At 41.6% G+C, this 22,890-nt stretch overlaps 1 protein-coding gene across 5 annotated transcripts in view; it reads right to left on the reverse strand.

Annotated features, from left to right (window-relative positions):
• Positions 1-3,403: 3,403 nt before the first annotated feature.
• Positions 3,404-22,890, reverse strand: part of CORO1C (coronin 1C) — a 120,789-nt gene continuing 101,302 nt past the window's right edge. For all 5 annotated transcript variants that reach the window (XM_035257493.3, XM_035257494.3, XM_054238824.2 and 2 more), the window contains exons 4-11: positions 17,996-18,125; positions 15,107-15,288; positions 13,530-13,649; positions 12,285-12,389; positions 10,213-10,358; positions 7,272-7,329; positions 6,914-7,159; positions 3,404-5,820 (exon numbers count right to left, since the gene is read on the reverse strand). In XM_035257493.3, coding sequence (XP_035113384.1) covers positions 5,701-5,820; positions 6,914-7,159; positions 7,272-7,329; positions 10,213-10,358; positions 12,285-12,389; positions 13,530-13,649; positions 15,107-15,288; positions 17,996-18,125 — 1,107 coding nt within the window. In that variant the 3' untranslated portion in view covers positions 3,404-5,700. The remainder of the gene's footprint in view (positions 5,821-6,913; positions 7,160-7,271; positions 7,330-10,212; positions 10,359-12,284; positions 12,390-13,529; positions 13,650-15,106; positions 15,289-17,995; positions 18,126-22,890) is intronic.

Below are 22,890 nucleotides of genomic sequence, written 5' to 3' on the forward strand. Positions count from 1 at the left end.
GTGGGGGAAAGATTAGGAAATGGGTGATGAGAAGGCACAGGGCTGCAGGGAAGGGAGCCCTGCTGCTGGGGGCCTGAGAGGCACCCAGTGGAGATGAGCCTAGACAAGCTTGGCAACCAGCCCCCTGATCGCGTTCTGCTGCATTTTGGGGGCCCAGGAGCCCTGTGAGATCCCTTTCCACTGTAACCAGGCCCGCTCCCTGCTCTTCCCTTTGGAGACACAGATGACTCCTCCTCTCTGGCAGCCCAAATCTTTCTCTACCCCTACAACTGCCTGCGGGCCTTTGTCTGAGCCACTTCTCCCCAGTTCTGCTCCAAACCAACCACGAAGTCCAAAAGTCCACTTACTCTTTGAGATCAGTGTGAGGAAGCTATTCAAAGAACAAAACTAAGCACCCCGTTGTGAGTGCCCAAACTCAAGTGTGCAGATTTTTTCTGACAGCAGAAGAGACCCGTCTACTTGCCTTCCAAGTTGAGTCCTGAAGTGGAATAACTTCCTCCTCTGACTTCTGACCACAGGCTCCCTGGGCAATGGCCCTGACACTGCTTTTCAGGCCCTTACCATGAAGCCTGTCAGGGAGCCGTGTGCCTCACTCTGTATCTGCCCCTCACTCTACTCAGGCTCATAAAATATGCCCTCTTACCCATTTTCGTTCACATGCATTAAACTCCAACTACAGTGAATTTGAAGGATCCCATCTGCCTCTCTAAACTCACCTTCCTCCACATTTCAGCCAATCCAACCAACACAGCAGCCACCTTATCCTCAAGGACCTTGGGATGTGCATTCCATCTCCCACACAGCCCTCCTGACACTCCCCACAGGGGAGCTTTCACCCAGCACACCACGGCCAGTATCGCCTAGCGAACACACCCCCACCCCACACCCCACAGTTTGAAGCTGAGGATAAGCCATTTGCTAGTGGACTCGGTTCTCGCAGAAGGGAGGAGGACTGCTGCCATCTGCACATCAGCTGCCTGGGACTTAACATTTCACACGTCACGTTTCAAACAGAGGCAGCAGCTGCAGCTGAGATTAAGCATATCAAAGTACACTTAGCCCTTACTGTATTGGAAGAAAATCTATTTTCCCAGTTCCTATGACCTTCATTTTCTGCCATTAAAGTCTCATTTAATTTTTTATATAGCCAATCTGTCTTTTCCTTTGTGATGCATTCCATTGCTTTAGGGCTTACATTTTTTTCTCTAATCTGAAGTGTAGATTCTAAGGGACTTACTTTCTTCTAAATAGAAAAAGAAAAGGTTTATTTTAACCGTGGACTCCATTAAGAATGTATATTGGTGTCCCTGCTGCCCCCACAGCTAACCAAATGTTGCTGCACCATTTCAAACATCGTCACTGATTTATGCTTATCTTAATAATTACTAACTTATCACTAATACATTCATTTTAATAATGCCTTTCTGGGAATAAATAAATTTATAGGAAATTTATAAATTCAGAAAAATAGGATTAAATAGAAATTACACACAACTGTACCTCTCTATAGCCATAACATTTCTGGTATTTATTCTACACATAAATGTACATTGTATATGCATATATCCTTTAACAAGTTTGTCACAAGCCATCTGTTCTGGTTTTACATATCTGTATTAGGAAGCCTAGACTTCTCACTAGAAGTTCTGATCCTGAATGCTTTTATGAGATCCAACGGACTTCACTTTCTTCCTCATCTTGCTTCTGAATGGATAAGCCATAACATTGTTTACTGCAGAGTGACTCCATGGGATAGAGAGCTGGTGAGAACTTCTTTATAAGCACAGTTTTACTTTTTCTGCTGACATCAGCAACACAGTTCACTGTGGGGCACTTGGGATACACAGATAAAAGTTGGTAGTGGCTTCCAGCACCAGGAATAATATACTTTCATGCTTCAACCTAGGTAGGTATCTTTTTTTAAACCCAAGTTGGAATTGACTCTGTTGTACTATTTTTTTTAAATGTTTCCTATTCAATACTCTTTTTACATGACTTTAAATAACTAAACAGTGTTATAACATATGAATGTGACAGGGAACTTAACTGATCCTCTTCTGCACAGGTGATTTTTACTCTACTAATTCCTGAATATACCTCCCACTAGTAATTCCCAGAGGTGAGAACCTTTAAGAAAACATTTAAGACTTTTGACACACTTGCCAGAATGCCCTCTGGAAAGGCTGTTCACCCTGCACACACACCCCTTCTCACAGGAAAGGACTGCCACCCCTACATTCTTTGGCAAGGGACTTCTTTTTTAACAAACAAAAGAGCACAAAGGGCACTGTCCAGCCTGGACATCAAGGGTTGCCCGTCTGAAGCAGGAAAGGTATACGCTTCGCAATGACTCACATCCATGACTCAGTGCCAACATTAGAATACTTAATGTGCCAGCAGAAAGAGAAGGAGTCACTTAGAGTTAACAGATTCTTAAGAGCCAACAAAGAGTTTTTCTGGATGCAGAATACCAAGTACAACAAGGGAAGTGACCTTAAAAAAAAAATGGAAGTTCCCCCCAGACGAGGTCTGGCTTGCTGTCTGAGGCAGGCATGCTGACCTTCAGGTCTACTGGCAAAGAATCGAGGTGGCCGGAGTGAGAAAACAAGTCAGTCATAAACAGACCACCACGTGCCTCCTGGCTGACCATTGGCACCTCGGGTCTATAGAGAGCCCTGCCAACTTCTACTTCCTGCAGCCACATTGGACCAAGAACATGGCTGCCATTCTTCTCACAGACTAAAGCAACTTTAAGGCATTTGAGGAAGGGGAGCTTCATGCTGACTATTCATCATATTCACAAACATTCAGAAAAAGCAAACAGTGAGAAATTCTTTGCTACAATCACTGAAATGTCACAAAACAATGTCATAGTGCAAAAGGGAAGCCCTGCAATTCAACTGACCCTGGAAGCCTGCTGGAATAAAAGTCACAGCTGAGCCAAGAGAATTTTGCTTCTACTAAAGAAAAGGTGTTTTCAAAGGCCCTGTCAGGAAATCAACTCCCAGCCTACTAGTAACAGTGGCGGCCATGCAGCGAGGGCTATTTGTGTGGCCAGACAGGTATTCCTTTCACCAGAACTATATTGAATTACCATCCTCCTTTCAAGAAAAGGGACTCAAAAGGTTTAGGAACTCCACTCCAGAATATACCACTGGCAACGGTCTGAGGCAGGATCCAAATGCCCAAGTCTGTTGGAAGCCAGAACACAGGGCTTGACTGGCTTGGAGACCTCACCTGGTCTCCCTTGTGCTTTGGCAGAGCCGCCCACATGCACTTCCCCAGCCCTTACCCCAGAGAGGACTATGCCACCGTGCTCGTCCAGCAGTCAGAGAAGCTGTGTCAGGCAGAGAGGTGGGGGCTGCCTCACAGACAGCCAAGGTGTGAAATAAACACAAACACATTTTGTAATCAATGATTTTTATCTCTGAAAATGGAAGCAAGTGTTTTGACAGAACATTGGCCACTCTATAAGAGCCGACCTAGGAATAATTCACTGTCCTCTTCTGGGATGTTGTGGCTATAAAAAAAAAAAAAAAAAAAGACAAAACAGGAAAACAATCCACCACAATGTTTAGGGTGCCTACTCTGAGCCTGTCTGGGCATTCATTCATTAAATAAGTCGTAAGCTACAAACTAAGATCAGGGGCACTCTCCCTCGCCCTCCCCTTCTCTTGGAACCACATACCCTACGGTGTTTCACTATCAACAACAACTTTGTTTACTTCATTAATTCAGTATCGGAACTTTCAAACATTTCTGAATCTCAGACACAAAGGTCCTCGGCAGATTCTGATGATAAGGAAACAAATACAGGTTTGAATATAAGTCAATGTCATGATTGTTTTCTTTACATTTCATGATCCACTTCAATATGAAACACACAAATACACACACACACGAAACCACATCAAACATTCAGACGCCCTGAAATTGTGGAGACAGCATTCCCAATATTGGCTGGATAAGAACATGGTACCTTTTCTACACGAACATTACTCCAAGTTCAGCCATCACCACACTCTGCCCTCACCCTGGCTCCCTGTATACAGACGTTTCCTGCCAGGCCCATGTCCACACCAGCACAAGCATGTGAAAGAGTTCCCTTTGTGGTCCCAATGGCACTACACATTTCACGTTCAATCACAGACCACCCTTCCAAAACACAGGCCCCTTAAATCTTGTTTCCCAAGCATGCAATATGAGAAATTGGAAATGGGGCAAAGCTCTAGCTACCCAAGGAATGAATAAGCGACCAGAGCTCAGTCTCTGACCCCACTCCGAGTCCGGGGAGGCTCTGTGCTTTGACATAGCCTTAGTGTGAGATGGAGAGGCAGAGCAGGTTAGTTGTGCAGAGGGACACGTTTGTTCACACTAAAGCTACAGCAGAGGTCTGCGTTCCTGTTTCTGCTTCACTCTCGATCATTCTCCTCAGTCTCAATATTCAATTCCATCGCACCTCTGGCCTCGTCTTAGCTTAATGTGGTTAGAGCTAAACGGCAGGAAGGAAAGAAGGAATGGCTGGGGGAGCCCTGAGAGGTTACAGCACATGTGAGGAAGAGGGTAGAGCAGGAGCTTTGTTGGTGGAAGGAGAGCCACTTCCTCTTCCAGTACAGCATGAGGAGAGCATGGGGACAGCACGGGGAAACAGGATCACCCAGCACAAATACTCCCCTCCACATGCCCTCATTTTTAGTCCCCACCACTGCACTCAAGAGCTGGGCAAGTTGCTGAAAAGGGCAAGAAGGAACACTCAGCTATACACAGGTCTTCCTGTCCCAGGCACCCTTGTCAAGTATTGACCAAAACCTGAAACATGATGTTTAAAGTGATGAATGCAGTAGGTCCTAGGTGTGTAACAAACTGCAGAAACACATGCTAGTTTGGGTTAGATTATAATCATCTGAAGCACAGGATAACGAAGAAGCAAAATTCCATTCTGGTACAAACACTCAATTTCTAGAAAAGAGAAAGGAAAGGAAGAAATACGATAAGAGCTTTTTTGATCAGAAGACTCCATGAAATGAGAAGGGTGGTACTATGAATCCACGTGATTTTTCAAGTCTTCCTGTTGTACAGTCATCAAGACCTTTGTGCTACGAAGGAGTCAGCACCATGTGGCTACTGCTCTGATTGTTCTCAGATGAATGTTTATACAAAATAATATCTTATCTTCATTTAGTTTATAAACATACATGGTGCTGTCCCTTTCAAATTAAGGGAAAAAAACCACACAAATACTGCAAAGTAGCAAAATACAAAGGAAAACAAAGCTACTTTTGGTTTTGGCAACATTAAAAAAGAAAGAAATATAAAAAGCAATGTGGCATTGGTCCCTATATATTAAAAAAAAGTGGGGGTAATTGGGCACGACACAATCAGAATTAGTTTGTTTTCTAAAATTCAGAATGTCTGGGATTTTAAAAGTAGCACTTTTTTTGAAAGTTCAGCAAGTCACATAACACTTAAAACATCAAAAAAGCTTTCTGATAAAAAGGTCAGCTTTTAAATCACGTTTTGTTAATTCAGGAGACAAATTGAGTTCTTACTGGAATGTGGCCTATCGCTGGTTGACAAATCTGAAATGGAATGTCTCCAAATGGCAGTGCCTCCCTTCCGCCCTCCCTAGGACCACACCAACAACCAGCTCCCAAGCACAAGTTCTTGCTCCCATTTTTTGTAGGGGTGGGGGTGGGAACTTCAGGCTGCTATCTTCGCCATCTGCTGTTCTAACTTGGAAATACGCTCATCTTGATTGCAGATTGTGTCTTTTATAGATTTGATCTCTTTTAAAATCTCATCCAACTTGGCTTCATTTTGCTAAGAAAACAAACAAAAAAAGGAGGTAGTGACTAAAATGCAGTAAACAAAGTTCAACACAGTTCAAAACTTGTAAGACATAAAATGTAATTTTCTGTTTTGCAAACGGCAAGTCACAGTCACCAAGCTAAAAAGAAAAGTCAAAGCCCTACTGCACCTGGGGCTTTGAACGCAATGAGCACTGGCAAATCCATCTGAAACCCCGTAGCAAAACAACAGTGTGTCACAGTGCCACTTCTGATCCTGAGGCCTGTGCATTTACTTAAAGGGTCTCCTGGGTCACAATTAGACTACAGGACAAAACACAATTAGACTATAGCTCCTTCAAGGCTGCCCTACATCCTAACCACCCCAATCATTCCATCAAGAGTAACTTCTATCTGACCAGAGCAAGCAGAGATTCTCCCAGAAGCTACAGAGCTCCTGCCATCTGTGAGAGAGGCTCCTTCTTAGGAGTGAGACCCTTGCCCTGTGTGCCCACTCCCCCTCTCTTCCATAGGACCTGCTCTCCTGGCAATAGCAGCACTCTCCAGTGGCCACAGTGAGTTAAGAGCAGGCTCAATTCCCATTGCCCCACCCAAACAGCTCTTGCCTAAATCCCCCTTGTTTCCATCATCCCCACACAGCCAGATCCTTCTGTCATAGCCACTCAGCTATATCTGAACACTTGGCACTCCCTCCTTCCAGGGACCTCCTCTCCCTGGTGCCTACGAACCCATGCTCCCATGATATTTTATTTCTACCCAAAACAGGAAAGGATTAAACTAGTTTTGCAAAAGACAGGAAAAACCCAAGAGGTTCCTGTTCACACTCAGAAGTGGTAGGAGACTAACACCTATCCCAGTCATGATGGTTTGTGGCCACACTTGGCTCCTTTAATGGGGCTAAAGGAGTTTTAACTCCATTAGAGGAGGCAAGTGTGGCCACAAACGACCACCATCACATGACCTACAACCTTCTCCCACTTTTTCATTTACTGAAAACCCCTGTGCACCCAGCTGAGACAGTCCTCGCCAATGCCCTGGACCATAAGCACTTTACAGAAGATAAAGCCTGAACCAGCCAAGCACCCCCGCACTCTAGGGGCCCTCACCACACTGGCGGTGTCTGTGGTTTTCTTGGGGACGCTGATCAGGTCGCACTTCTTGTTTGCAGTGGGCTTGCTATCCAAAATGTTCTTCTTTACCACCTTGAGATCCCTGTTTTTGCCTGGAATGTACCCATGCTTCAAGGAGATGAGGATTGGGTCTGCATTCTTGCCCTCGAACCACTCTTCTGCCTCCAGCGCAGCTTCTGGCCCCGCTGTGTCAGGATACAGGTCATCTTGGAAAAGGTCAGACTACAAGAGACATTTGGCACCCACGGGTCAGGAATAAGAATGGCCTGGAATTTTTGAATTTTATTTTTACATATGTTTAAAACATGGATTGTTTAGAAAACTAGGCACTCACCTTCCTGGGAACAGTCATGATGATAGGTTCACACTTTCTCTCATGAAGTTTGAAGAATCTTCAGAGGGGAAATAAAGGCAAAGTTGTATTAAGTGAAATATGAGGCTGAGTAACAGGATTAATAATGACTTTTCTACAAAGCTGTCTGAAATGTCAAGTGTTTCTTCACCCATCCCCACATCTGATCCACCCTGGGAAGAGGCAAAACTTAGTGTTCTGGGTTGACAGATGAGAGAACGAAAGCCGAGAGTCAGAATGCTAGGAAATGGCAGACTGGAGACAAGAACCATGAGTAGAGGTCTAGGTATTATGATGGCAAATGCCAATTATCTGGGGGGCAGATAAACTGTGATGGAATAATAGCAACCCTGAAACTGACTCACTTGTGAAAAAATTACCATGTCAACATACAGGAGAGAACAAGACAATTTTCTTTTTCAGTCAAGATGAGAAACAATAAAAAATTCTCTCTAAAGCTCCTGGCAAGAGAGGTAGTCTTAGTGAGTATTCTGGCCAGATCACCAGATCAAATGGTTCTGTGCAAGGGGGGAGTTAAGGGTAGGTGTAAATGTTACTGGGGAAATGTTTTCTGAATTTTAAGAGTTTAAGTCAGAGAAGACACTGACACATCAAATATGCAAAACAAGTGAAACTCATTTCTCCTGCAAAACCTGCAGCCTTTGGCATTTGAAACTGGGCAGGAGTCCAGTGAAGACAGCCTGGCAGATACATTGCTCTAACACCCAGGGGAACAAAAGCTGAGAAGAGCTCAGGGTGGTGGTAAAGGTGTTTGTAAAATCATCATCCTCTTAAAAGAAGGTTGTATCAAATGTGCCTGTTTACTATTTCAACCAAAAACCAAAGGCCCCAGATAAACCAAAAACTTTTTTTTTTTTTTAAAGACAGGATCTTGCTCTATTACCCAGGCTGGAGTGCAGTGGCACAAGCTCACTGAGGCCTTGACCTCCTGCGCTCAAGCAAATCCTCCCACCTCAGCCTCTGCAATAACTGGGACCACAGGTACAGACTACCATGCCTTGCTAACTTCTTAATGTTTTGTAGAGACAAGTCTCACTAGATTGCCCATATTGCTCTTGAACTCCCAGGCTCAAGGGATCCTCCCACCCTGGCCTCCCAAAATGTTGGGATTAGAGGGTAAGTCACCACTCCTGGCCCAAAAACATTTTTAAAGACTGATTTAATGAAAATTCTGCAGTTAGTACAATGATTAAAAATCCTGACCTGGCTTTGACTTCCATCTCTACTACTAAAACCCGTGAGAGTATGACTACCTTACCAAGCTGCAAGTTCTTCATCCATAAAATGGAGATAAAAGTAGCATCTACCACATAGGATTGTTATGAGAAGTGAAAAAGGTAGCATGTAGCATATCTAGCACAGTACCTGGCATATAATAAATGCTCAAGAAACACTTCAGAAACAGGAGACATTCTGAACAACTGTGTTTAGTCTGTTGAACTTTTAGATGACAACAAATGTGTTTCGAAATACTGGATGTAATCATCAGTTCAAAGTCAGCCTACTTTGAACCACATTTTGATTAGTTTGGTTTAAACCATTTTCAATTACCTTTAACAGCCTTCCTTCATTATTCCATCTATTAGGGAAAAAAATCCAACAGAGAGTTTGGGTTTTTTGTTTGTTTTCTGAGATAGAGTCTCACTTTGTCGCCCAAGCTGAAGTGCAGTGGTGTGATCTTGGCTCACTGCAACCTCCACCTCTCGGGTTCAAGTGATTCTACTGCCTCAGCCTCCCGAGTAGCTGGTACAGGCACACGCCACCACGCCCAGCTGATTTCTGTATTTTTAGTAGAGATTAATGTAAAAAAAGAACTTACATAAAAATTCTTTTACTTGTATTTTGAAAGTTATAAGTATCAATTCTTTAACTGTGAGACTAGAACAGCAAGGTTTTTAAAAGTCCATATAAACACAGTGTTACAGAAATGTGTGGTATGACCTTACCTGTGATGATGTAGTGCTAATTACTCTGCTGTTTGAAGTGACCAGTGGTCACTGAGTCTCAAAGGGTATCTTTGTTGACTAGCATGAGAAAAAAGCCTATCCCTTAGGAAGCCCACTGACATCATAGAATATAAATTTTTTAAAACTCAGAAGTAGTACAGAGAGGAAGAAATTGTATCAAAGCTGAATTTCCTAAATCAAGCTACCACCCCATTATAGGATCTTTGCTTTCTCTAGTTTAGGACCAGTGGGGCACCAAATACAGTTTTGACCCCAGTTCTTCCACTCATAGAGTAAGAAAACCACCCCCTTTTCCATCCCCAAGCCAGGCTCTCCCCTACTTGCCCACCAGAGAACACTGACCATGGCCTCAGCTTGAAGATTAAAGATGCATGTTTCACTATTTCAGTAGCTGTGCAATACACCCCAGTATTCCACGTAATTGTTACACTTCAGTTGTATAGGCAGGAAACAAAGTATTAATTCCATAGTACACACAAGGATAGAAAGACTTGGGCTTCATAGAATTTCTTGTAGCTGTATTGCTCTGGTACCATCGGGCAATCAGATGATGATAAAAAGTGAGATTTGCTTGGTGTGGTGGTGGGTGCCTATAATCTCAGCTACTTGGAAGGCTAAGGCAGGAAAATCGCTTGAACCAGGGAGGTGGAGGTTGCAGTGAGCTGAGATCACACACTGCACTCCTGCTTGGGCAACAGAGTGAGACTCCGCCTCAAAAAAAAAAAAAAAAAAAGTGAGACTTTTTCATAATGAAGAAATTTGGTTTTAGTGAGTATCCTCAGAAAGTGCCATCTCATGGCAATGAGTGTAAGTCTACTAATTTCTTACTTAGAATAGTAAGATATTTTTGAGATCCGAAGTATATGCTAGTCTGAGTACAAATAATTGTCACACAGTTACACCAACCTAGAATAATGACAATCTCTATTTTTTACCTGGCAATCTCACATTTGTTCACATCAAGTCCCCTCTTGGGCATGTAACCCATCCCTCTCTGAGGCTCCTTGCTGCTGAATGTGTTGAGGTAGTGGACATACGGGGACTCATCCGTTATCTCAAAATAGCGAATACTGCTGTCGCCCTGTAAGAAATCAGAGACAAGTTTGTGTCTGATTGTTACTGAAACATCTGGATTATGTGGGTATCTCTATAAACCCAGCATTAGTTGGGACCCTACTTCAGTGGCTAACCTTTGTTTCTTCATAAAGAGGCTTGCATATGATAAAATTGATAAAGCATATGACAGTTTCTTTTCTTCATAAAGTAACCCCTCACTTATCAAATGCTAGCATGCCTTTTAAGTGGTCTCCTCAGCCTCCTACCAAAGGCTCTAATTTTACTCCACTGAGCCTAGGTACCAGGCCAGAGTTAGAGCAAAAATGTTAATGCCTCTGCTAAACAGCTACATTGCAATTCGACTTCAAAAAACAAACAAACAAACAAACAAAGACTAAGAGAATTGCCAAGAATGCAATTCTTGATTTAAGTATTCATTCACTGGCATAGCGCAATGCTGTTCACAGACCTAAGGGCACCAATATCAGGCATTCAGATGATGACAAAAAATGAGATTTTTCTAATGAAGAAACTCAGTTTTAGTGAGTATCCTCAGAAATGCCATCTCATTGCCATGTGTACAATTCCACTACTTTCTTGCTTAGAATGGTCAGATGTTTTTGAGTGCTGAAGCATATGTTAGTCTAAGTACAAATAATTGTCACACAGTTACACCAACCTGAACAATGAAGGCAATCTTGTCTGGCAGAGAGGAGATATACATATATGCAAGAAAGAAGAAGACAAAAATAGCTAGGTGGTATCATGCCTCAACAGTGCTCCCAGTTCTCAGATTTCCATTTGTCTCAATGATTGAGATATCTAAAGCAATGGAAAAGAAGCTAAACCCTTGCTAGTCATTTTCTGCATACCCAAAAGAATTTTCCATCTTGTGCTACTAATATCTGAGTAACTGATCATTTTGTGCGTTTTACTTCAGTCAAGGGCAACAACGGCAAGGTTAATGTGCTTAACACCTGTTAACATCTGCAGTAAAATGGCTTCCAAGGAAACAGACAAGATCACCGTTTCTAAGAAACTGACCTATTATAAAAACGTAAAGCAGGTCTGCAGCATGCTCAATCAGCTATGAAAAGCAAACATCACCAGCTTTACCACCCAGTGAAGGGCTATCTAACAGGTCTAGGGAGTATATCAACAGCTCTATTGCTATTAATTTGTTTATTTCAACCACAAAAAGTTCTAAGGGAAATTGAGCCTATAAAAATATTAGGAATTATAATGCTCCCACCTACAAAAATGAAATAATAAAGCTACCCACAGCCTAGGCATGCTGGGCTCATAAGGCAGGGGGAAGGTTTTTGGAGTTCAGTGAGGAGTCTCCCTATAATTGCTATCACCCCTGAGCTTTAGTCAGGACTCATATCTTCAAGCCCAGGGTCCTAGCTCTGAACCCCAGGAACAAGAACCCTCCAGAGAGCCTTTGAGGCCCTCAAAAGTTTGCATCCACAAAGCACCATTCTCTTAACAAGTCCATGGTGTGTGGTACTAAGTATACACGTGCTCATCTAGGGTTATCCAACAAATTTCAGCATTAGATGTGGCCAACTGGTTACCCATCCCTGACACAAGCACAGATAAATCTAAAATCACCAATCAGGTAGCACTGCTAGGTGCAGAAGAAACACCAGTGTGTCTTCTTTTCTTCACAAGAGTGCCCTGATTGGAGCATTTTCCCCAGCACCCCAACCCAACCCCTGCTTCAGTCAAAAGTATGGAACATGGCATGTTGTCACTACACAACTGGCAAGCTATACACGGTCCAGTCTCAAGACCTAAAAATACCAAATTATCTGTCCTTAGCTTATAACATACACACAGAAATTAGAAAAACTAAACAGACACAACACATTACCCATCCTCTAAATCTCTGAAGGATAAATGTTTCCACTTACAGGATTTAACACCAAACATCAAAATTGCTGTTTACCTTTCCACATAAGTAAATGATGCTGGTGTCAGGGTCATAGAAAGGCAGCAACACCCCATTGCTAGTGTCCATCTCATGAAGCGCGATTGGTTCCTGCATATTTTTCTGGGGGGAAAATGATACATATGTGTGTGTGTATACATTTTTTAAAAAATACATTTTTATAATCTTATTATACATTCTTCTATCCCAATTAAGTGAGCCATTTTCCTAAAATAATAGATGTTTGAACTATGCACATGCAATACTCATACATGTAAACAGCAACAGGAATGCTAAATGAGATCCAACTCACTAAAAATTTCACTGATTTGACAACATAATGCACGCATACATCGGTGTGATTTCATGACGATGACACAACCCTTCTGCTTTGTGACTGTTTTCTTTTTTTTTTTTTTTTTTTTTGAGACTGAGTCTCCTTCTGTTGCCCAGGCTGGAGTGCAGTGGTGTGATCTTGGCTCACTGCAACCTCCACCTTTCAGATTCAAAAGATTCTCTTGCCTCAACCTCCTGAGTAGCTGGGATTACAGCCACGCACCACCATGGCCGGCTAGTTTTTGTATTTTTAGTAGATACAGTTTCACCATGTTGACCAGGCTGGTCTCGAACTCCAGGCCTCAAATGATCCAGCTGCCTCAGCCTCCCAAAGTGCTCAGATTACAGGCATGAGCCACTGCGCCCAGCCTATTCTCTTTTTTGAAAGTACTTTTTAAATTATAAAACAAATATCTGTGATTTTAAAAAGTTGAAAGATATAACAAACAACATAAAAATCATTTCATATTCCAAAATCCTATAGCCCAGTGAGTGGCAGAAACTATTTTGATCTATTTCCTTCTGACATATGTACACAGAGATTGAGATAATACCATGTATGTTGTATTTTTCCCCACTTAAGCTAATTATGAATATTTTTCTAAGCATGACCATTTTGATTTAGACAACTGATCATATTCTTTATGATATATGAATTTATTTCCCAAATCCAAAACACTAGATTCTTCATACATTCTTTTCAAAAAAATATACAACAGCCTCTTCAGGAGTATCAACAATATGTCTTTGAAATAGATTTACCAGTAAGTCTCCAATGAGGATAAGAGCTTCACATCCAATTTAAGACTAGCAGGCCCTTAGAAAACTACACTAAGAATCCCATAATCTGCTTACCCACCGGAAGACCTGCTCAGAACAGAGAGAAAGCTCAAGTGAAAGCAAGAGGAAAGGCTGGGGAAGGCGTACCGGATTCCAGAGAGCCAGCTGCCGCTCGCTCATGCGGCTGAAACCAGTGGTGAAGACATTGCCATCGGCCAGAAAGATGGCTCTCATGGGTCTTGCTCCTTCATGTGCTTTCTCCTTCTCCTGGGAAGCAAAAAGGCACATGCCACACATTAAGCTACAAGGAGACAAGGTGAGTGGGGAAACTCCAGCATTGACCCAGCCTCACCCACTGCCATTCATGTTCACCTGGGTGTGAGAGGGAGGCCAGTGTGAACCATCCCCTTTCCCCAGATGAGGAAACAAAGAGATACTATGTGATCCGGACAAGGCCCCTCAGTGAGGTAGCAAGAGTGCCAGGATTTGATTCAAAAGCCCCACTCTCTCCACCATATCCTGCTGCCAACCCAAGTCCATGCTCTGCAAAAATAAAACACATGAAAGGACTCTGCCAAATGTCTATTTCTCAAAAGGATACTAATATAAGGAGATCAGATATGGCCTACCATTTCTACCAATATCATAGGGCAGAAAAAAGCCTTGTCTAGTAACCCCTTCCTTGACCTCGCTAGTTTAATGAGTGCACTAGGAAAACCCTTGGAAGATCTGGGGTGGAAAAAACACTTTGTGCAGGGCTAGGCAAGTCCCCAGGGCTCCATAAGCACCAGCCACTATCATTGCCTGACTTTTGAAAAGAAATGCTGCCAAAGGACAACCACATCTCAGGAAGGGCCTCAGAGTATGGCAAGTGAGGACTTCTCGGATTCACTACTTGTAGTTTCAACCTTGACTAAAGACCCAAATGTCCATCTTTTGACAGGGTGTTTTGAGGTCCAGTTTGGGTGACAGAAAGTAAGACACTGAGCTGATGAGAGAAGCTGTTCCATCTTTTTTTCTTTCTTTTTTTTCGGAGACAGGGTCTCACTCTGTCACCCAGGCTGGAGTGCAGTGGTGTGATCTGTGATCTCGATCTCAGCTCACTACAATCTCTGCCTCCCAGGTTCAAGCAATTCTCATGCCTCAGCCTCCTAAGTAGCTGGAATTACAAGTATACACCACCACACCCAGCTGATTTTTTTTATTTTTAGTAGAGACAGAGTTTCACCATGTTGGCCAGGCTGGTCTCAAACTCCTGAGCTCAAATGATCTGCCCATATTGGCCTCCCAAAGTGCTGGGATTACAGGTGTGAGCCACCACACCCGGCCACCTGTTGCATTTTTAACAGTTGTTTCGGGAAAAGGGCAAGAAACTGATTCATCAATATTCAATACTAAGCTCCAAAATCAGGAATGCAGTCAGTTGGTTTAATTGATTAAGACTTATAAACTCTTAAGGACTCCAGTGAACGGATACAAACTATTTCTTTGTGAAATAAAGCCACAAAGTGAGAGACTTGAGAAAAAGCTGGAAAATTTACAACTCTAGAGAGAAGCACAACTGGGAAGACAGTCAGAAGCCTATAAGCCTTCTCTTATTCACAGCTGGTGTCTGCATACAACACGAGACCACTGACCAGTACTGCTGCCTGCCTTAAAAAGCAGAAAGCTCCCACACACTCAAGTGCTCCAACTACCTGCGTTTTCATCCTAGGAATACTCACAGCAACAATCTCTTGTTTCCTGGGATCGATGACTCTCACTTTCTTGTCTTTGGAAGCTGTGCAGATCAGACTGCCATTCCGGTTCCAGCTCACATTGTAAATCATGTCTGAATGCATATCGTCCAAGTTTAGAAGGGCTTCCCCTGTTCCCACATTCCAGATGATAATGGCATTATCACAGCCTAAATAAAACAGGCAAAACCACCAGAGAGCAGATTAGAAACACCTATACAACACTCTTCAAAAACTACAGACACAGTGAGAGAGAGGAGGGGGAAGGGAGAGGAGAGCAAGAGGAAGAGGGAGAGAAAAGATGCTGCTGATTGTCAGAGGCCCTACTTACTGAGAGTTAAAAACTGAAATGACAAAGAAAAAGGTTTATCTAAAAGAAATAAAAGTGTTAAAGTAAAACACAGCTTGTTAATTTGGGTTCATATGAAACAATCAACCAAACAAAAAACAAAGAACCACACCAAAACAGAACTCTATTTTCTTTAAAGAGTTAACTGGGCTTGTAGACCCAAGTGACGTCAAGTTTCCTTTTCAAGTAAAACAAGCATCTATAGCTTATTTCTCTGCCAAATAAACTAAAAATAAAAGGTTTAAATAACTGTTCAGGGCACTCAACAAAAACTCTGGGTGGCAGGTTATTCCAACCAGTGAAGCTCTAAGACACAGCTTTGATATATTAAAGTATGGTACAACAGTGGAAGAGAAAAGCCAGAAGTAGGGCCTGTTTGCTCACAACAGATCTGTATCTTTAAAAGAAGAGAAAAATAGGCCAAGACTGCTCTTATCATGGTGAGAAGCCCAAACTATAATCAAGTCGGTACACGGATTCAGAAACAGATTCTCAAAGAGGCCCACGATGTCAACTCAGCCACCACCTCAGCTCATCAACTCCTTCCTTCCTTCCTTCAAGAGTCTGCCCCAAGCCTCCAGGTCCCTTTAAAAAGAGGCAGCATGTGTTGCTCCTAGGATATCAGTTCAAGGATAAAGGAAGGACATCCTAGAGGTGGATTCTTGCCAAGAAAGCAATTTTGAAATCATTTAGGTAAAAATAGCCACTAATACCCAGGACACTTAAATTACATAAGGGTTAGAAATAGGAAACTGGCCAAGCACAGTGGTTCACACCTGTAACCCCAGCATTTTGGGAGGCCGAGGCAGGTGGATCATCTGAGGTCAGGAGTTTGAGACGAGCCTGACCAAAATCAAGAAACCCCATCTCTACTAAAAATACAAAATCAGCCAGGCATGGCGGTGCATGCCTGTAGTCCCAGCTACTTGGGAAGCTGAGGCAAAAGAGTCGCTTGAACCCAGGAGGTGGAGGTTGCAATGAGCCAAGATCATGCCATTGCACTCTAGCCCGGGCCACAAGGGTGAAACTCCATCTCAAAAAAAAAAAAAAGGTATGAAACTGGATAAAAAAACTACACAACAGAGTAGAAGACAAATGAAAAGTTGAAGCTAAACTCTGGGATGGACAATTGAACCTTCCTGTGCCTTCTTCCTCACAGGCAAACAAGTCACTTCAGCCCCAGCAGCTGGATCACATACTCTAAAAATATGCAGAACACGATAATCACCCATTCTCCTTCACATGTAAAAAGAAGAATGGAGACCAATCTATTGCTGCTGCCCTATGTTGAGCCTTGATAAGAAAGGTAGCAGGAAATTTTCCATGATGGAATTCCAGCTCTGGAGTGGTTTTCCTCTCCTTAATCAGACTGAGGTTCTGAGTAGAACAGTAAAAGTGATCCGCAAGTATAGTCAATGGTGATTATAAAAAACAATAGCCTACATGGCCTCTTTTTTGAAAAATGGGCCTTAGTTTCAATAGGTATTTGGCACTATAATTTTTTGTTTAATTCACTATGAATCATAAACATTCTGTATTCCAAGTTAAAAACTGAACTGCCCTCGCCCCCTCCATTTTACTGGTGAGGGGAAAAGATCTTTAAAATCCTACCTCTAACATTAGTATCACTTTTTTAATATATCACTTTTATTAAGGTATAACTTACAATACAATGCACCCATTTTAAGTATATATTTGGTAAGTCTCAACAAATGCATATACTCATGTAGCCACTACTACAATCGAGATGTAGACTATTTCCATCATCCCACAAAGTTCCCTCGTGGCTTCTGTATTGTTTTCATAAAAGAAAATGAAATCTCCAATTTTAGACAAAGGAAAAGATTTCTGTACAGCATCAATGTCAATGATTAGGGGACTAATCAAGTGCACTGAGGTATATCCAGAAGTCATTAAAAATAGGAAGAGTGCTTAATGGCACATAAAAAGGGTCACAGTATACCACCAAGTGCAGAAAGCAGGCCATGTGTAAAGTGTATAAACCCATCCCTTTGTGTAAAATAATTTATGTATACGCACAGAAATATCTTCTGGAAAGAAATATCAAAATAGTAATAATGATCTTACCTCTGAGTGGTGAGATTAAAAGTGATTTTTTTTTTCCTTTTGTTTACATATGCTGTCTATAGCATACACATACTAATTGTATAGCAGGGGAAAATGAAAGAACCCAGGGCTTCTGGCTCCATAACAAGTATACCTTCTACCATATGAGGAATAACCAAAACTATGGTTCGTGGAGGGCTCTGGGAGGAACCATGAATCTGCCAAAATTATATGAGGAAATTCATAGCTTTTATCAGATTGTCAAAGTGGCCTTGAAACACACATACACATGAGTATGTGTGTAGGCTGGGGGAGCAGTGTACCCCAATAGTCTTCACCATGGTTTCCTAATAATCTGCTTTAAAACCATGTAGTACACAACCAAAACACATTTGTTGCCCCCTACTCAGAGAGCCACAAGAGCGGAAGACAAGGGGAGGGGCACTGAGCTCAGCTCCCACCTGCACTAAGAAGCACATTTCGGGCTGTCGGATGCCAGGCCACGATGCCGACTCTCTTTGAATGGCCTTCCAAAATCACCACAGGTTCAGTCAGGGAAAGGGTGAGTCCATTTTCTGGGATCTGCCATACCTGTTAGAGAAGGAAGAAAGATGATCCACATGAAAGCTACTGCCTTTCATTATCATATTTACAGTGACCATCCACTTTAAAGATTTGCTCTATATAAACAGAACATACAGTGATATTCGGATGAAAGGCAGAATATTGTGAAATGACTGCGTTTGGCTGTTTTTAAAATGTAGTATGTTATCGAAAATCAGGATACCAACAAGGACTACAAAACACTACCTCTCAGCTTTTATTTATTATTTGGGATTTTGTTCTAAATTCCTTATTAAGTTCAATACTCTCCAGTTAGAAGCATGCAAATAATTGAAAGAAAAATATAAAATGATTGAAACAGTCATGAAAAGGATTGGGATGAACACACTTAGCTAAGTCTCTGGCTCTTGATGGGATAATATAGTTTTAAAACATATTTTCTATAATTTTACACTTGGAAAATAAAATACACAATATTTTTGTAACATGTATTATAGAAAATATTTTACAAAGAAAAAAATAAGTTAGACCTCCTCAAAATTAAAAGCTTTTGTGCTTCAAAGGACACTATCAAGAAAGTAAAAAAACAGTCCACAGAATGGGAGAAAATAATTTGCAACTCATACGTTTGACAAGAGAATGTATATATATATATATATATATATATATATATATATATATATATACACACACACACACACGTGTATATATACATACACACATATATATATACATATATGTATACACATATATACATATAAACACACACACATACATATATATATATATATAAAGAACTCTTAGAATTCAACCAAAAGACAAAGAACCCAATTTAAAAATAGGCCAGTAAGCGAAACAGACATTTTAAGGAATACATATAAATGGCCAAAAAGCACATGAAAAGATGTTTGGCATTATCAGTTATGACAGAAATGCAAATCAAAACCACAAGCTCTCCCTTCACACCCATTAGGATGGCTAGAATCTAAAAGACTGATAACAAGTGTTGACAAGCATGTGAAAAATCAGAGCCTGCACACATGGCTGGTAAGAATGTAAAATGGTATAGCCACCATTTGGTGGCAGACTTTGGGAAACAGCCTGGAAGTTCCTTAAATGATCAAACAGTTATCATATGACCCAGCAATTCCACTCCTAGGGATATACCCAAGAGGATGGAAACATGTCCACACAAAAACTTATACAAGGATGTTCACAGCAGCATTATTTGTAATAGCCCAAAGGTGGAAACAACCCAAACATCCATCTATTGATAAATGGTTAAAAAAATGTGACATATTCATACACTGGAATATTATTTGGCCACAAAAAAGAATGAAGTACTGATACATGTTACAACATGAGGAAACTCTAAAAACTTTATGCAAAGTGAGAGAAGCCAGACATAGAAGATTGCATATTACAGGATTCCACATATGTGAAATGTCCAGAATAGGCAAATCTGTAAAGACAGAAAGTAGAATAGTGGTTGCTTAGTGTTGGGAATGTGGAGGGAGGCAGGTGGAGGGGTGATAGCTAAAGGATGTGGGTTTCTATTTGAAAACATTCTATAATTGTCTGTGGTGATGGCTGTGAATATTCTAAAAATCACTGAATTGTAAATTTTAAATGGGTGAATTCTATGTGAATTATATCTCAATAAAACTTGTTATTTTAAAAAATCCTCTTGACTGGTGAAGACATGCAGAAGACTCACCATATCTTAAACTGGGGACATGCCTGGGCAGCAGGGGGAGAAAGGAATAGGGAAAGTATGAGAGTGGAAGGAACAAAAGACTTTACATTTAACAATGGAAGACAAAGGTTTCAAAAGGTTAAGAAACAAACAACCTCTAAGAAAAGGACTGAGTTACAGGTAAGCTGAGTAGCATCAAGAACCCTATAGAAGGCCAGATGGTAAATAATATTTAAGTTTATGATAAAGCTAAAGTTTAAAATCATTATCTTCTACATGAAGATTAAAATAAGTGAATTTATCATCAGAAATGATTTTGAGGAACTAACTCGCGAAAAATTTAAGAACCTGCCAGTGAAAAATCATGTTTAAAACTAGAACAAGTGAGAAACAGAATTTTCCTTTGTGGAAACTTTAAAGAAGGAGACAAACAATTGTCTGTTTTCAATTGCTTAGTGGAAGGCAGAGATCTAGATTGGATGAGTGTTTAGAGTTCAGCTCAGTTCTGATGTCCTGCAAAAAATGAGAACAAAAAGTTTGCCATTCTGAAGAGTGGAAAAAGTCATGAGTTGCGTGATTCGTTCATTTTTACAGCTAAATTCTACCCAGGCTAAATATAACCCTTTATGCAAATCATGGCAAAAATAAACCTGCATTTTGAGGGCCCAAGCTTCGAACATCACCTGATTTCCCCAGAGTGCCCCCCCACCACAATCATTCAGCAAATTTTAAGCAAGGCAGGTGTAAACAAGCATGGAAGAAAAAGGATGCTTTACCCTGCCCCTTTCCCTCCCTCTGCGGAACAGACCTTGACCCAGGCCTCTTTCCCCTGTGGCAAATGTGGGCATCTGCTCTCCTTCAGCATTGCATGTTAGCTTTCATCCTGATATGCACTATTTTTTTTAATCCTTTTTTTTTCTTTTCCTGGCAACTTTCATTTAGGATATATGTACTATTTTTATGTAAGAATTTATGATTTATAAAACAACTCCAAATTGAACTTGACTATCTGAATATAAAGCAGGACTGACATTTTGAACAGAACAAACAGAAAACAGTGACTACTAATTTGATCAAAGCATAAAGCTCACAGAAAATTATGAAATGGGACTTCAGTGACTCAACAGGAAATGCATTTTGCAACATGCACTGTGACCCCACTTAGAACTGACACCGTGGTAATACCATCTGCCACCTCCAGATGGCACCCCAACCATGGCCTGCTGGGTTTCCTTGCAAGGACTGAAAACGCTTCTGTGTCTAACTCTGAGCACAGCTACTGCATTTTCCAAATCACTAATGAGACATGGAGTGATGGGAGGCCTGGGTTATAATCAGCATTTCCAATGTTACATATGAGGACAAAGCAGAGCTCATAATGGGGACTTAAACTTTTCATTTCTCCAGCTTTTCCCCATCATCTTTTCCTTGGATTAAAAGAAATTTTAATGATGAAGCAAAACATTTATTAATTTTAAAATAAGAAAACTCTGTGTGTTCCTTCGTTATCTCACTTCCAGCCAGTTTAATGGTTCCATCAATTGGGTTTATGCACATAAGTTGAGCACCTAACCCATTTTACTACCTTGCTTAACTCTTTCTTATGATACATTTACTAAGTTACAATAAACTATATTGTAACCCATCTAGTACTGGGTAACGAAATACAGGCCCTGCTCTTCAGAAGTTGGTGGTCTAACAGAAAGCAGAGACTTCTACGAGACTGAAAATCAATCAAAGACAACAAATACAAGTGGTATGATACAGAGACTTAGAGAGTGAGCACTGGAGTCAGGTAGGCTCTGGTTCAAATCTTGCCTGGGCCACTTACCGTAATGATCCTGGCAAACACTGCATACAGAAAACATCAGTACCTATGCCTGCGAAGTATGCTAAGAGAATTAAGGAATTAATTAGCCCTTAGCACAGAGCCAGACACACATATAGTACCTCCAGAATGCAGAGATAGCACACAGCAGGGCTGAGATTATGGTCTCTGGCCAGACTGATGTGACTGAATTCATGACTCAGGACGATGTGACTGAACCTGACCTCTGTGAGGCGATTTGAGGACTAACATGGTAACATGAAACTGATGCACTTAGAAGAATACCTGGCACAAGGCAGACACTCAGTGTTAGCTGTTATTATTGCCTATATATTCACTAGGAACCACACAGTGTAACCAATGCTATGCTGGCATAAGCCAACTGTACTACTACAAAATGACCTTCCTGCTAACCACGCTTGGTCCATCCAGGAGGGCTCCCTGAGGAGGTGACCTTTAAGGATGAAAAAGAATTAGGTGAAAAGTGGAGAAGATGAAGAGGAATTGAATATCCGGTCTCAAAATAAAAAACGCAGATGTGTAGAGCAATTTTCTAAAAAGTGCAGGCAGCATTTAAACAATACCATAAAGAAGGTGGCTCAAGAGTTGCTAGGGAAAAAGCTAATACTATAGGCACAAAGACTGCAAGGGGAGAAGAAAATGAGTGAAAAAGTCTATGAAATGAAATGAGAAGACTACAGAATTCTTGTATCTGCTGGTAAAGACAGCTGGTGGTGTTCTCTACCGTGGACTGTGGAAAGAGCCGGGGGGGTGGGAGGCAGTCTGCAAGTCTTTCCATACTCAGCACACACATCCTTTGGCTGGCGCCCATAGGCCCTTGCTCACAGGCCTGTCATTATATAGCTCTCTGCCCTCTTCAGGGTTGTCTGCTACTTCCGGGTGATGGCCTGCCAGTTTGGAATGATGTTCCCGCAGCTCAGGGACAACAATGAACAGAAGCACCACTTGGTACATGTTTAATCTTCTAGTGTGAAATATGGGATGCCGGCCTGGGTGTCAGAGGACACAGCCTCCTGTCAGAGCTGGGACACTAATTAGCCATGTTAGCATTAAGGAAGGGATTTCACTTCTGGGAGCCTGAATTTCCTTGATACCAGGGACAGCTGTGCTTACTCACGGGTTACTAGAAGGGTTAAATTAGCTCAAACATTTTGCATGCACCAAAGCACTACCCTAATAGGAAATACTGCAACTAGGGAGAAGAGCATGAGGCTTTCTTTGGAGCTAGGCAGATCTGGGTCTAGCAG

This window comes from Callithrix jacchus, chromosome 9, assembly GCF_049354715.1.
Source record: "Callithrix jacchus isolate 240 chromosome 9, calJac240_pri, whole genome shotgun sequence".
NCBI lineage: Eukaryota > Metazoa > Chordata > Mammalia > Primates > Cebidae > Callithrix > Callithrix jacchus.